Source organism: Nyctibius grandis, chromosome 6, assembly GCF_013368605.1.
Source record: "Nyctibius grandis isolate bNycGra1 chromosome 6, bNycGra1.pri, whole genome shotgun sequence".
In the NCBI taxonomy this organism is placed as follows: domain Eukaryota; kingdom Metazoa; phylum Chordata; class Aves; order Nyctibiiformes; family Nyctibiidae; genus Nyctibius; species Nyctibius grandis.
The window spans coordinates 79,478,456-79,494,551 of NC_090663.1; the positions used below are offsets into that span (position 1 = coordinate 79,478,456).

A 16,096-nucleotide genomic window follows, 5' to 3' on the forward strand; every position below is an offset into this window, starting at 1 on the left:
TTCTCTTTATAGCTGCTATCTGAACTGTTTCTCAATCAGTAGTCCATTTTTTACACTTATGATATAAACACATATGTGAAGAAAACATTATGCCTTCTGAGTATTTTTATTGGTCTGAATATTTTGGTGCATTCTACATATTTCTTTTTAGATATCTGTCATATAATTTCCCTTATTCTTTTTACTGCAGTGGTAATGAGAAAAAACTTACTTAATTTATGAATACTAGTTACATTTACAATGGACTATAACTACATAGGAAATGAATAAACTCTGAGGAAACATAAAGAAAAGGAAATAGAATAAAGAAGTTAATCCACATGTTAGTAGAAAACCATATTCAGAGGTAGTTGCAAATGTGTATTGAGAACCATACTTTTGTGTGAGGGTTTTCAGCAGCCTTAAAACATTGTAGATGATTTCTCAGGTTTATCTGTTTTATCTGTTTTTTGATTAAGCTGTTGCATTTACTTTCATGCTTTTCTGCATTCTGTATGAACAATGACAATTCTGGATTAATCTGCATAAGAACCAATCTTGCTGCAATTACATCATGATACCTCGAAATATCTGTGTTGTTTTATGTCTTCATTGGGTTCATTCCACAAACCAAACTTGAGATAATTAAATTCTAACAACTATTAAACTATTTTGGCAGTACTATACGCTTCTCTCATTCTTGGAATTGTACTCTGGTTTTGTAACTCAGAACTTTTTTAATAGATAATAAATTGAATGGGCAAGTACTGGTGTGGGCTAACAAAGCTGGTTTGATTCGGTCAGGTTCTTTTAATCGAATCTACTAAATATAAAAGTGCCAATATCACGTGCTTCCATCTCCTGCTGTGCTGGCAGAAATATCAGCTTCTCCTTCTTGCTTCCAAGGAGAAACAGCGAGGATGGGGCTAGGGGATGACCAACACCTGCCCAAGGACCAGGATCCATCTACACGCCCATAGGTCTTATATAGGTAAAAATAAATGAATAGGGAAAGCGGAGATGAAGCAGAGGAGAGGAAAGGTGCACTCACCGAAGGGGCAGTGGCAGTAATACCCCTCCACCCCACTTTGGCAGGATCCACCATTGAAACAGGGGTTGCACTCGCAGTAATTGACGGTGGAGTCGCACGTTTTCCCTGCAATTAGAGAATAAAGGCAATTTCCAGGTCAGAGTGTTCAGGTCAATAGGAAAGTCAGGCTGGTATTTAGGTAATGAGGTCATGAACTAATGCTGAAGGCATGACCAGGAGGGAGGGTGCCAGGGACCAGTTGTGGCTGTGGGATGGAGAGAGGAAACACAGACATGATGCTGGGCTGCTCCCAGCCCTGACACAGGCATCATATGTGGCCCAGAGAAATTAACTTTACTTTTCAAGTGTCTCATTGTAATTATCTCATAAAAGTATTGGTGGTGTGTTTGGGCTTTTTAAATTTTTTTTTAATTAACTGGTGTCTGTAAAAGAGAGATCATGAAAAAAAGAAAAAAATATTTTTTTCCCCCTATTGAATGCAATGTACTCATTAGCGTGAAGGAGATACACACAGCCCTTACTGGACCCTGTATAAACACGCCATGCTGAACACAGACGGCTATTGTACATTATATGATTTTTCTTATTTTTCCTCATCAATTACAACCTCCTTCCTGACTCGGAGGGACCACGGTCCTCTGGAGCTAAAACAAGTTACGCTGGATACAGTCTTTTTCTAAGCAGACCTTGTCACATGTGGTAAATATTATTCACCAGAGAATAAACTGAAATCACATCATTCATTTCAACACAGAAGGGAACCAAGAGAAAAAGTGAAGATTTTAACAGATGCCGAATACTGACAAGGGGATTCTTTGTACAAAACTAAAATTTTCTTTGTATGGAAACATTAACTGCAAAAGTATTGGTCTTCACTTCTGAGTTTTTCATCGCTTAGCTTTTATCAGTTTAGCAACACTTCCACTATATACCCACTCCTGGTACCTGCCTTCCCTGCCTGTTCAGCAAAAACGTGAAAGCATCGTCATGTTTGTCCCTCCTGTTTCTCTGCACAAATCAGCCACTCTCTTCCAGACCTCTCCTTGAACTTCACCTAGGCGAGTATATATATACACATATAAAAGGCTAAGGCTGCCTTAATGCTTCTTATTGCACTGATAATGAATTATTTTATGCCTCACACTATACAAATATAATATGCATTTAAGTTAAAAGTACAACATGAGCTTGCATAGAGGGTGTCCATTCTTATATGTCACACATAATTCTTCCATCTCATGTGACAGCAATGCACAATATGCAGTCCTTAGGGATTGCTGGTCCCTAAAACTGTAGAAAATCAGGGCTGTGCTACATTAACTCTGCTAGCTTTGTCAGAATTTCACAACTGCAGTCACCTAATTAAGAAAATATCTTTTTTTTTTCCCCGCCCCTCTACTTTTCTGTTTAACCTAAAGAAGTTTTCAGGCAGTTCTTCCACGTGAGCAGCAGCCCTCCATGTGTGACTGCAAGCAGGATGGAAATGGAGCGCTGGAGGATTCCTGTGGTTAATACGTAACTTGTAGATTCACCATAAATCCAGGAAACATTTCCAGTGTCTGAATCTAATTATGCTTTGGGGGTATTTATTTATATTTTATTCTCTAATGGGCATGACTGAAGGATGAGCTAACTTTCTACGTTGGATTTTGCTGTTTTCTTTATTTTAAAATTATGGTACATAGTACAGATTTTTGACTTACCGAGGAGAACACGTAGCAAGAGTCAGGCAGAGATGCTTAAAATAGCTCAATGATGTTTCTTAGTTTCATAAAAATCAAGTGTAGCTAAGGCTTACTCAGTTTTTTGCAATTCAGTCTAACTAAATACTCTTCTTCTCAGCTAACATTAAAGCTGACATATTTGCCGAGTCAGCAACAGAATATGGATGTTTATTTTAGCTGCACATATTTTAACCAGCGAATAACAACAACTTCTTCATATTTAACAATTGTTTGAATAATTCATGAAACTAATAAAAGTGTGTTTGCATTTATTCCAACTGTTTTGACACAGGAGAAGACGAATACTCTGATTTAACAATTCATCAGAGCTATTAAAACTAATATTTATTTAAAATGAAGAAGAAATTTCGGCTATTCTTTGCCATTCACTGAAGTGCTAAAGACCTGGGAAAATGTATCTATTTACATTTGGAATAACGATCCAACAAAAGATGTCTATGAAGCTTATTTTTCCTCTTTAAATGCATATTAAGCATGCTTACCCTAGAAAGCGAGAGTCCTTCAGCCAGATATCAGCAGGACAAAAGTATAACTTGGGAACACTATTCTAGTGTATCACTATGGTTGTTCTGCATAAGGATTTAAAATAAATTACTTTGATAAAGTAATGTGTATCCCTCCAGACAAACTAACCTACCAATTACCTTATATCAGCTTCTTCTGAAGACAGTTGCTGCTACAAGGCCTCATTCCCTCTTTTCTGAAGAATCCTGAACTTCATCAATTCATCCAAATTTCCTGCTACCTTCAGATCTTTGGTCAGTCCCTCCTTAAGACTCCCCAGAGACAGAAACTCTTGCGCATTCCTTGTCCATCCTCTAAGGAAAGGCCTTCATATTTCAAGCTATTATTGGCAGCCTGCATTGGTTACTCTGCCAAGAACCAGAGAGTTTCTATCAACTCCTGGTTTTTGGATGGTCAACCAGTGTTCAAACTGCACCTTCTTACTCTTCCCTTTTCATCTAAACCATGTTCCTCCCCTCCTGTGCCCCTATTTTTTCCCTCTGTTGTTATTGCCCAGACTTGGTTGGCAGAAGTGGATTTTTCTAGACCTCTGAACAAGGACATACAATCCAGAAATCATGGAAAACATTAGTCTGGAGGGACCTTAGATGTCATGATGTCCAACCCCCACTGAAAGCAAGGCAACCTTCAAAGTCAGATTAGGTTGCTCAGAGATTTACCCAGCAGGGTTTTTCTCTTGCTTGTCTTTTCTTCACCATGGGGATTCCTCCAGATAAGTTGCTGGGATACCAGTTACATGGTACTTGGTCCTGCAACTTCTACTAAACTTCAACTTTTTTCTTTTAACACCTTATTCTTCTAGCAAGTAGAGCTATCGAAGATGGCAGCAGGTTGTCCTACCACTTGCAGTTATCTCCCTTGCAGCAGGCTAATGCTAGCTTTCAGTACCTTAGTAAAAAAGGGTCTTTGTTCAAGTCCACCCTGATGGCCTACTGGTTTCATGGGTTACAGACACAGTAAGGTCTGTACTAAAGATTTACATTTGGAAAAACAAAACATAGCTTGCATTGTTTTTGCTGTTCTGCCTACGATATTATGCTTTTGTTTAGATATATTTTTTTGTGGAGAGGGGAAAAAAAAAAGAAGAAAGGAGCTTTAGAGAGGACTGTTTTTCTTGAATAGAGAATTTACACAAGTACTAGCTATTTTGAAATTCTCTCTTGCACAGATAAAACAGATCATTCAAGGAACCTTACTGGATTGAAGAGGATAAGAAACTGTTTGCCACTATGCATAAAAGCATCCTCACCTGAACCTAAGTGCTCAGTTTTACTGCTTTCCAGAAAGATGAAGCCACTGATCTTAGCCTCACAAAACTAGAGTAGTTTTGGTTTTCAGAGGCCATATTCCACAACAGTCTGCTGATTTAAGTTTCACGACATGAATTTAAGAATAATGTTCTGATAGACCTTTACCCCATCTACGTAATGTGCCTCGAAAAATTACAAGATGTATGTGTTTTCATGGCTTACACAAGTCAGTTTTCAAGAAGCATTTTCACATGTTTGGACTACTATGCACTTCTCAGCTGGGGAATCATTTTATTTGGACAGCATAAAGAACTAGGCTAATCATATATAGGCTAATCATATATGTTCGACGAGTGTTCCAGGGTATCAAATCCAGAGAGGGGAAGAAAACTTCTCAGACAATGTTTTGGGAACCAGGGAGACTCCAAACCAGAGCCACTCCAGTTCAGGTGAACGTTGCAGTTAGTTGAGTTTATAGATCTCTTCTCAGCTGAAATATTGAAAGATTCGGCGGATTCATTTTTGTGTCAGAAATATTTTTCTGAAGACCATGAAAACGAGGGTAATGCTGGATAAGGGATAGCAGACAGCATCCAGCATTTACCATTTATCATTCATCACCTCGAGCTGATGATATCATATGCAGGGGTTTATCGCAAAAATCTAACTCCCTGAGAATTTTTTTTAAATTGAAAAATGTAACAGGAACAGATACGAGCTGAATGTTCTTGGGTTAGATTTCAGCTGATTTGAGAGTTTTAGTTTTTGTGGTTCTCTATGTCCATCTTTTAAAGTGGTAGTTGTAATATTTTAACCTTGCATTTGAAACAGTTTCACAAACCTACATTCCTTCATCTTAATGAGTCCTGGAAAACAGGAAATGAAGGGTTCAAAGGAAGGGCAGACAACTACTGTAAATCACAAAGTATATTCCCTCCAGAAAGTGATTATTTTAAAAACAAAACCTGATCATCATTAAGAGATGTAATCATAACAGATTGTTTAAACCCTAATGATGTTGCTCTGAGGTAATCAGTCCTTACAATCCTATTCAGCAAAAAGAATGACATTACCTTTGCAGTATGATGAAGTGAAATGCAGCTGACAAAACATAATAAATCAAGGAAAAGCAAGACTGAGTTTTCAGGTAGGCCATTATAAAGGTCTACAGCTCATGTACTCTCATTTACGGTGAACAGAGAGTCTGTCTCAGAAAATACTAATTTCTCCTTGCATGCAGTACCATGTAAATTTTTTTTACTGAGCATGTAAATTAAATTATGAGACTGTATTTTCATTCCAAGAGAAGCAGCAAAGCTATGTATATGGTAAACTGAATTAGAAATCCACTATTTTGGATGTCTTTTTTTTTTTTTTTTTTTTCCTGAGGCACTCAAGGTTTATATTCAGGCTTTATTTTTACATATACAGTTTCAGGCTTTATTTTTACATTCACTATGGCTATCTTTATTCATATATGAATCAGGATTAAATGCCTAAGCAGCTGTGTTCTTTTTCTGTTGTCAGTATAATAATGACATACTAGTCTTTATGTCAAGCATTCTCAAACAATCTATATTCTGACATTTGTTTGCAGAACCTATTGAATATTAAATTTGCGGAATATTAAATTTGCAGAATTTCAAATATGCTTTTGCAGACATAAATTATGTAAATATACTGAATATTAATTGTGATCTTCGCTAATAATCTCTGCTGATATTCAACTCAGAAGATATTTTGTTTTTTAATTACATACTTTGATGCCATTTGTTTTCTGTCTTGATCAATTAATCTCCAGACACTTAAATAATTCTTGATTCTGCAATGGCCAACTGATTTAAAAAGATCTGACTCCCAAATAGAAAAGTCTGCCTCAGCGGTAGTTATTTTAAAGTTATTTGTGTTGACAAGGAGTTTAAGAAAGCTCATATCAGATGTCACACTTAATTCATGGCGTGAAAGAAATCCAACACTTCAAACTGTAAGAGTCTCTCATCGCATTTTCTTAGTTAAAACGTTCCTGTTTTTTCGAGCTTCTCACATGCAGAGCTTTATTTTTAGCTGACATAATGGTTGAACATTAATATATGCACTTTAATACCAGAAAAAAATAGCTGGACATTTCTTTAATGTTTCAAATTATAGGCTAGAGGCATATACTATAGTATGGTGCTAGAGTTAATGAAGTGTTTTGCTTCGTTGCAACAGCAAACATATGCCCATGTAATCCGTGGTACTAATGGCCTGAAGAGTTACTAGAATTATTTTGCCATGCTCCTGGCAAAATAATTTGATGTACTAATGCAACATGAAATAAAATCCTGGATTGGTGACTTAATTAGAACTGCTTGTCAATTAACAATAATTGCTCCTGACCTGAGGCTCAACAGTACATTTATGAGGTTCACACAAAAGATCACATCAGTGTCCTTTATACCAACAGACCTTTCACACTGAATATGTATCCACTGCTGTAGCAACCTTTATTTTGAAATTATTAGCCTTCTCCTTTGCAATAACGTGTGTCACATCTCCTGTACTAATCTGGTTTAAGAAAAAAAACAAAAGAACAATCAACACCCTGATCACTCCACTGGTTACAAATGAGTTTTGGTGGCAGTGGTGCCCAGCCCGAATACCCACACCATAATGAGCATGGCTGTGCCGACCTGGGCTGCCCTGGGGCATCTGCGATACAGAAATACTCCTTAGAAAAGGTAATGAAAGCCTTACCTAATCTTCTCTGGTTAGATTTTTTCATGATGTCTGTAAAAAGTGGCCACAAGCAATGGTTAAAATTGTTCAGACCTTCCTTAAGTATCTTACTCATGACAGAAGCAAACATCAGCCTGCTTTTCTAGGGATAAAATGCTGCTACGCTTGAATGTGTAACAAATATTAGAGAAAAAATACTCAGAAGAGGTAGGAATGCTGCAGACATTTCTGTTGTTAACGAAAAAAATAAATGACAAAGGGACAAAATACAGAACAGACACGCTTGATCATTTTGCCTGACTTCAGCTTTTTCCCATATCCTTCATCTGTTTTCTGTCTTGTATGACTGTAAGCAATTTGGGGCAGAGGCAGATTTTCTTCCTTGGCACACTCCTAGCAGACTTGAAATGCTACCACAATATGCATAACAATAACAAGAACAGAAAAATCATACTTAAGCATTGGAAATGGTTTCTACATATTTAATGAATTAAAATAGCTCTTGTGAAAGTCTTTCTGTCCTAACGCAAATCAGGTAAGTTAGATTTGCCTGAGGACAGAGCTAAAATTAAGTAGTACTGTGGGCACCCGGTCTTCTGAGTTTTCATAACTACAAATACCTCATTTTGCAAGACCTCTTCACCTATTGGGGATGCTCATATTCAGACAATCTTGTGCTAAAAAGGCCCGTTTCCACCCTCTTTCCATCTCGTCTGGACTGTAAGATATGGAGAAGGAAAAGCGCACCTGTATATCCGGTTTTACAAACGCAGTTGAAGCTTCCTGGGAAGTTCTGGCAGGCGGCACCATTCTTGCATGGGTTGGAAAGGCACTCATTGACGTCCCTCTCGCAGGCCATGCCAGTGAAGCCCTCTGGGCAACTGCACGAGAAGCCCCCCACCAAGTTGTGGCAAGTCCCGTCGTTGTGGCAGGGGGAAGGGAGGCATTCGTCGATGTCTGTCTCGCACAGACTCCCATCGTACCCCGGCATGCACCTGCACACAAAGGGCCGGAGGGGCTCATTGGCCACAATGATCACAGGGATGCTCTCATGGCTCTTCAGAGCTGGGCTCACTGCCAACCTCCTCAGGCAGCTCCCTCCGTTCTGGCAGGGGCTCTGCAGGCACCAGTCATGGTCCACAGCCTCGATCCGCACCCCACTCTGGCGAAAGAGGACATCTTTAATGCTCTCGAAGAAGGTGGCCACGCCACTGGGATTCACGTACTGGTTGTTGCCACGTTTGACAGCTGCCATCAGGAAGGTGTGGTTGCTCTCCTCGTACAGCCCGTAGAGCTGGACAGCGGTGCCCAGCCCCGTCAGCTGGGAGCTGGCGATGCGTAAGAAGTGGAGATAGTGATTCGTCAGGAAATCCCGCACGCTGTGGGTGCTCAGGCGAAGGAGGATGCTGTTGTCAATGGTGGCGTTGCCGAAGCCCGCGAAGAAAATCCGGACACTGCTGGTAACAGCACCGTGCAACCCATCGTTGCTGAGGACTGCCAGGTCAAACGTGCCATCTGTGGACCTCGCCTGTGAGTGCAGCTCGCAGGTACCCCCAGGAATGCTGAAAAGGCTGGTAACTCCTGAAGTGAGGGAGCACTGGAAGCTGTCTAGCACATCTGGATCCTGAGGCTTTACGTTGCCCAAAATTCCACCTGGGAAGAGGTTGCCATAATAATGAACAAAGATTTCTACGGTTCTGGGCTGAGATGGGTTATCGTTTTGGTCTATTACCTTGATCTGCACAGTTCCTGTGGAAGACATCTGAGGAACACCAGAGTCTCTCGTAATCACTGACAGGTAGAAATCACTGATTTGCTCCCTGTCAATCTCTCTTGTTGTTGTTAGCACGCCAGCAGTGCTAAGGCTAAAGTAGCTGGTTGCGGGGCCAGTGCTGAGCAAGTAATATGTAAAGGGACCTTGGTTTGGAGGGAGATCAGGATCTGATGATTGAAGTGTCATCACAAGAGTTCCTGCACGGTTATTCTCCATGACTTCTCCTTGGCTGGTGGACAAGGTAGGACCGTTGTCATTGATATCTTCCAAAGTTACCAATAAAGAGGCACTTCCTGTAGCAGATGGCGTCCCTGAATCGATGGCCAGCACAGACAGATTGTACACAGGCAATGTTTCTCGATCCAGCTCTGCAGTGACCGTCACCTGTCCTGTCTGTGGGTTGATGGAAAAGGCACTGTTGTTGTTGCCAGACCCAATGAAATAGGAAAACCTGCTCCAGCTAGGGACGGAATCTGAATCGAAGGCACTCACAAACGTGACGTGGGTGCCTGGAGGAACACCCTCACTGATTTGTACATTGTAGGTTCCCAAGGTAAAAACAGGAGGATCGTTGGCGTCCAGTACAGTGATATTAACAGTTACTTCATCTATATCTGCACCACGAATGCTCCCAAAATTTTTTGCGAGGACTTTCAAAGAGATTCGTTCTTCTTTTTCTCTGTCAAGAGGTCCTGAAACGTAGATCTGGCCACTTTTCTCATCTACCTGGAAGCCCTTCTTTCTGCTGTTGCCAAAGATAAGGTAGTGGACTTCTCCATCAGTTCCCATATCACGATCACTCGCAAAAACTTCACCTACAACAGTACCTTTGGAGGCTGCCTCAGAAACCTCAAAATAATAAAGCTTGGACACAAAACGGGGCACATATTCATTTGTCCCTTCTAACTGGATGTTGACGCTAGCAAAGCTGCACCTCTCTTCATCTGGAACATTAAAAGCCTTTACCGTTAAATGGTAACTCTGCTTTGTTTCATAATCTAAAAACCCCTGGGTGGTGATCGTTCCTGTATTGGGATCAATGACAAAGAGGTCACTATCTGAGGACTGAATAGCATATGCAATCACAGCGTTAGATCCAGAGTCAGCATCAGTGGCATTTAAACGAATAACAGTTGTCCCACTGGGTGCATTTTCTAACACATTGGGAAAGTAGTCCTCAGGGCTGAATGCTGGAGAATTATCATTCACATCAATGACATTAACCGTGACACTGCAGTAGCCTGTTCTGGATACCCAACCTCCATCTGTGGCAGTAACAACTAGCTCATGCTTTTGGCGTAACTCAAAATCAAGTGGTTTTGCTAGTGCCAGTGTACCGGTAGTTATATTAATAGCAAAGATGCCAGCCTCATTTCCAGTGGAAATATTATATCTGATTAATCCATTCATAGCAGCATCTCTGTCTCGGGCTGAAACCGTCCTGACCACTGTTCCAACAGAGTGACTCTCTGGGATAGTAACGCTCATACGGCTTTGAGAAAACTCAGGTGTATGGTAATTTTCCTCTGTTACTACTATTTCGACAGCTACCTCGGATGAAAGTGGAGGATTACCTTTATCCTTTGCTTTCACTTTAAACAGAAAGTTTTTGTTCAAATCAGCCATTAGTGAAGATGACACAGAAATCCAGCCTGTACTCCTGTCCAGTCTGAATTTATTAGTTTTGCTTTCCTCAGAGATAAAGTACTCCACTTCAGAATTCAAGCCAAAGTCTTTGTCATCCACTGCAGTAACTTTAATTAAGTTTGTGCCAACCCTCACATTCTTAGTAACAGGAGTAAAATATTTGCGAGCGAGGAACAGCGGTGCATTGTCGTTGCTGTCTACTACGTTAATGGTGACAGTTGTCTCACTCATTAACGGAGGACTGCCTCGGTCTGAAGAAGTAACGATGAAGCTGTGCCTATTAATGTTGACATTGCTTGAACCGCTGGAGTTTTGGTACCTTAAATACTGCTTGTTGAAAATGTCCCCTGTGGTTGCATTAATTCGGAAGAACTCGGACTGGGATTTTATGAAGTAGAAGACTTGGCCATTCGACCCTTCATCAGGATCAGTGGCTGAAACCTGGGTGACCTTCAACCCAATCCCAGGAAGCTCGGGACACTCCAGGTAATAGGATGGCTTTGTAAATCGTGGGGCGTTGTCATTGACATCCACAACAAATATGGTGACATCTGTGCTCACCGTCCACCCGGAGTCATGTGCAGAGACCCTGATTCTGTAGCGGTCTGTGTCCTCCCTGTTTAGTGGTCTGCTGATGGTGATGTCTCCAGTACTGGGATTTATGGTAAATGGGAGACTCGTATCCCTTATGGAGTACCTGCTGACTGCATTCACCCCAATGTCTTCATCTGATGTCGTGACTCGGGTTACCGTAAAACCCAGAGGTGCATTTTCAGGCACAGAAGCACTAAATATCTGGGAAAACCTTGGAGCATTGTCATTTTCATCTAAAATATTAATGATAACCTTGACGGTCGTGCTCTGGAGAGGGGTGCCTTTATCTGAAGCTTTTATGGTTAGTGTGTATTGAGACAAGTTCTCCCTGTCCAAGGGTCTGACACTTCTGATCTCACCAGTGGCTCGATTGATACTGAAACTATTTTCCGTATTGCCCTCAACTATTTCATAATTTAGCTGTCCATTTAGACCACTGTCCCTGTCGACAGCAGCCACCGTCAGTATCTTCCGCGGGGACAGGTTCTCCACTATTTCTGCAATGAAGGGATCTTGCTCAAACTCTGGCGCGTTATCATTGACGTCTATCACCGTTACTTCCAGTTTCTTATATGAGGAAAAGGGAGGAAAGCCCATATCTCTGGCCTCGATCCAAACCACGTATTTCTGTATGGCTTCGAAATCTAAAGCCCGCCCAACAGAGAGCTGTCCTGTCACCTGGTCGACCAGGAAGGTGCTGCCCAGGTTACCACTGGCGATGTAGTAAGACAAGGAGCCTCCTCTGGCTGAAGATCCGGAGATGGTGGTGATGAGCGTACCAACTGCTTGGTTTTCAGGAAATGTGAAGGTCTCCTGATCTGCCTGAACACGAGGAAATTCTGCTCTGTTCACAAACCTCACAGTGACGGTTGTAGAGTCTGTCTTGGGGTACCGGCCGCCATCCCTCACGTTAACAGAAATGGTGACTTCGGACTCTCCTGCCAGCGAGTTCACAGCCAGGATTGCCCCCCTTGCTGGATCGATGTGGAATTTCTCAGAGTTTTTCCCCATGAGGGAATAATGGAGCTCGGCGTTGGAGCCGGCATCTGCATCGGTGACGGTCACAGCAAACACGAATGAGCCTGAAACGGAGAACAAAGTTAGGGCAGTTCTTTAATGAATGCACTGATTGCGGGAAATGCGATGCCAGCTTTCACTTGGAAGCACGTCCTGGAGCAGTATGCTCTCCCTTACGCTCCTCTGAAAACGAACTGCTTTTTTCAGAAGATAAGTTCAACGAGGGGTAGGTGAGTTTGTGAGCCTGCAAGACATGTATGCAGCCAAAAAATGGGGGTTTGAAAAGTAGGTCACTGCATTCAGAGAAATGCACGTACAGATGTCCGTGGCTGCACATATGTCTGCACTGGAAAACGGATCCGTGATTTTGGCAGTCTAGCATCCCATTTCTAGAACATTCCCATTATGAAAGCCATAAATCTAATAAGATTGAATGTTATTTTGATTTTTTTAAATTACTCATAGTTTATTTATCCACTTAAAAAAACCCCTGGAATTCAATGACTATTAAGGTTACGTAAGTGAACAGGCAGCACCCATGGACATTTACCCTACACACCCACCTGCCCTTGCAGCTGCTGTTCTTCCTATTCCCCAAATGCTACTCCTTTGTCCCCAACAGCCTCTTGCTTCTGATTTTGTAAGAGTATTCCATGGACAGTAACTAATGGGACTGCAATTTTAAAAGCATGCTGGTCCTCAGAGATAAGGGTAAAATCACACAGAAGTACAAAACTATTGCACACTAGTGCAATAACATGGGAACATAGCTGAAACATGGGAAGTTCCATCTGAATATGAGGAGGAACTTTTTTACTTTGAGAGTGACAGAGCACTGGAACAGGCTGCCCAGGAAGGTTGTGGAGTCTCCTTCTCTGGAGATATTCAACACCCGCCTGGACGCGACCCTGTGCAATATGCTCTAGGTGAACGTGCTTTGGCAGGAGGTTGGACCAGATGATCTCCAGAGGTCCCTTCCAACCCTTAACCATTCTGTGATTCTGTAATAACATGAATATACTATGTTTCAGGTCTCTCGAATTTATGCTTCAGAATGAGCTCGCCTATATGGGCACCATTTGCATGAACCTCTATTATTTGCCTGTCTGCAAGGAGAATCCAGGGTGTTCTTTTGCACCGGAGTTTACAGATCTAATGCATGTCACGTCTTTCAAATTTGACACTGTCCAACCAATTTGCAGAACATTCTGCTGATGTTTTACTGGTCCTGAAATTCAGAAAGTACCCACTCCTGTATAAAACTCATGTTGTTTTCAACCTCTTAAGGCAAAATCATTTACAGGCAGGAATGACTTTGACAGCATCCCCTTAAAACTATACTTCATGTCACTATTTATCATGTGCAATGATTTGTACTCCAGGGGGGAGGAATATTTAGACAAGAACAGTACCCAAACCCTTGTGAGAAATGGGACAGGAAAAAATTAAGATTTTTGCTTCAGTTAAGCAAATTATATTAATTATTACTATTACTAGTTCCCCCTTTTAAACTTGATTAAAAAATAACAAGGAAATTAAGCTTATTTTTTTCAAAATGTACACTAGATATTCTGTGATTGGAATAAAAGCAAAAGTCTTGATCAAGTTATGAGGGTTTGGTGTTTTTTTTGAAAAAGCTACTTCAGATGCTACATTAGACTGCAATAAAGCTGGGGTTTTTTTTTAATGGATTCCATGCCCGCTAGTAACATCATTGTCAACAGCCTTTCAAAATAGTGTGAAAAGATATTAACATTTCCTTTTAAATGAAAGTGAACTATCAACTGAGGAAGTTGCAAATAAAAAAGTTGCAAATAAAAAAGTGCATGCATCTCTAGGTTTTTGCTAAGTTAAAAACAGAGTAAACATAGATTAGGCTTTCTATATGTTTCTAGTTATAACAGGTTTCATACAAAAAGCATCTAAAAAGACATTGCCAGAAAACATCAGTTAAACCTATGTGTACTCCTCATAATCACATTTAAAGAAACACTCCAAAAAGAACCACACAAAGGCACTGTGCCCTAGTCAGAACACACAAAGATTCACCAATGCAATAATAAAAATAATTTCATAATGCTGTTCTGGAAACAGGGAGAAATATAAACAAATTCATTCTTCCATAAAAAGGAGAAGTATTTGCAAGTGTTTAAAATTTAGAGAGAAAACCCAAGACATGGAAATAAGTCTTTTTTTTTTTTTTCTTTTAAAGGAAAAATTGTTTTGTAAACCATTTGTCTTGGAGTGCTCTCTGTAGGCATCACATATCCATGTATGCGTATGCATGTGAAAACACACAGCGGCGCTGACTTCCACAGCCAACCACTCTGACTGCAGTTTGGTGAATTTGTGGTAATACAATGATCATATCATAAAATCCTTTTACTGTTTTGAGACATTAGAAGTCCTGGTATTAGTCCATTTTAAATCTTGGAAAAAAAAAACCCCTCAAAATAGCAGAATCTTTCAGTAAATTCTCTCCATCCTCATGCAAATACATGTTCTCCTTTCTTTCCCCTTGCAATGGCAATTCTGCAAATAGAAAATATTAGTATTTTGGACTTACTAATTTCTAATGTATTTATTTATCAGGCTTGTTTAAACATGCACTGAATCAGAAATCAGTTCCTCCATTGAGTGAAGTCACTTTAATTTGGGTGTAGTTTTCACAAAAGGAAGGCTGCTGCTTGGCTTTTATTTTACTTCACCACTTAGCTCAAGGACAGGCAACACAATTAACATCTGATATAGATACGGCCTTTTTGGAAGAGGTTGATAAAATCCTCTTTAAGAATTGCTCAGGGTAGAAAAAGGAACATCTACATGCAGAGGGAGACTTTCAGAGGAAAAAAAGAGCCAATTGCCTTCCTAATCCTGGCACAATAATTTAATCACTTGTTCGAGTGGGTGCTCATTTACACTATGTCTTCTTTACAGAACTGCAAGAAAATAATTGAATTTGGATGGAAGGAACAAACTAAAAAAAATTGCCCAATTGTGGGTGATACATTGAGCCTTGCCATTATTTGTTCCCATGCAACACGAAGATAACGAAACCTGGAAAACAGCTGTAGAGGAACATCTCAGAAACCCTTCTTGTGGCAGAGCTTTGTATTTCATTAAGATGTTTGTGCAATCTGAAGCATCCCAAGTACTGCCACTGATCAGGTTACCTGAAGTGGTAGGCGATGGGACGTGGGTGACGTAGGGATGGTGCTGAAATTTGGGAGGGTTGTCATTCACATCAGCGACGGAGACGAGCACGCTGGTGGAACTGGAGAGAGCCCTGGGGAAGCCCCCATCACTCGCCACCACCACCAAAGTGTAGTTCTCCCTCGCCTCTCGATCAAGGAGAGCACTGGTGATGATTTGTCCTGTTGACGGGTTGATGGTGAATTGTGAATTCCCACCAGTAAGCCTGTAGCTGTTTGAAAGAAAAAACAAGGAAGAAAAATTCGATGAGTATTTCCTAAGGCAGCCTGCTGCCTTAAGATCATAGCAATTTTCTATACTCCTCAGACCACCATACTGATGGGTGTCAACACACGATTTTCTTCTGACTGTCCATCTGTCCTCACTTCTTTTCTCTTCCATACTTTGACACCTGTCACAAATGACAATTCTGGGGATTTCCAAGCGTAGTTCCTTAACGCAGATATATTTGTAATAAATGAGGAGCAGACTGAGCCTTTGTACATTTGGAGATACAGTCCGACATACTCTCAAAATTGCCTACTGGAGGCATCCTCCAGTACTGATTTCCCTGGGCTAATGCATTAAGTGTTATTCCGAAAGG

At 40.8% G+C, this 16,096-nt stretch overlaps 1 protein-coding gene across 1 annotated transcript in view; it reads right to left on the reverse strand.

The window, feature by feature from the left end:
- FAT4 (FAT atypical cadherin 4) overlaps positions 1–16,096 on the reverse strand; it is a 145,578-nt gene that overhangs the window by 20,388 nt on the left and 109,094 nt on the right. Inside the window, exons 8-10 of the mRNA XM_068404183.1 lie at positions 15,474–15,724; positions 8,016–12,365; positions 1,031–1,135 (exon numbers count right to left, since the gene is read on the reverse strand). Coding sequence (XP_068260284.1) covers positions 1,031–1,135; positions 8,016–12,365; positions 15,474–15,724 — 4,706 coding nt within the window. The remainder of the gene's footprint in view (positions 1–1,030; positions 1,136–8,015; positions 12,366–15,473; positions 15,725–16,096) is intronic.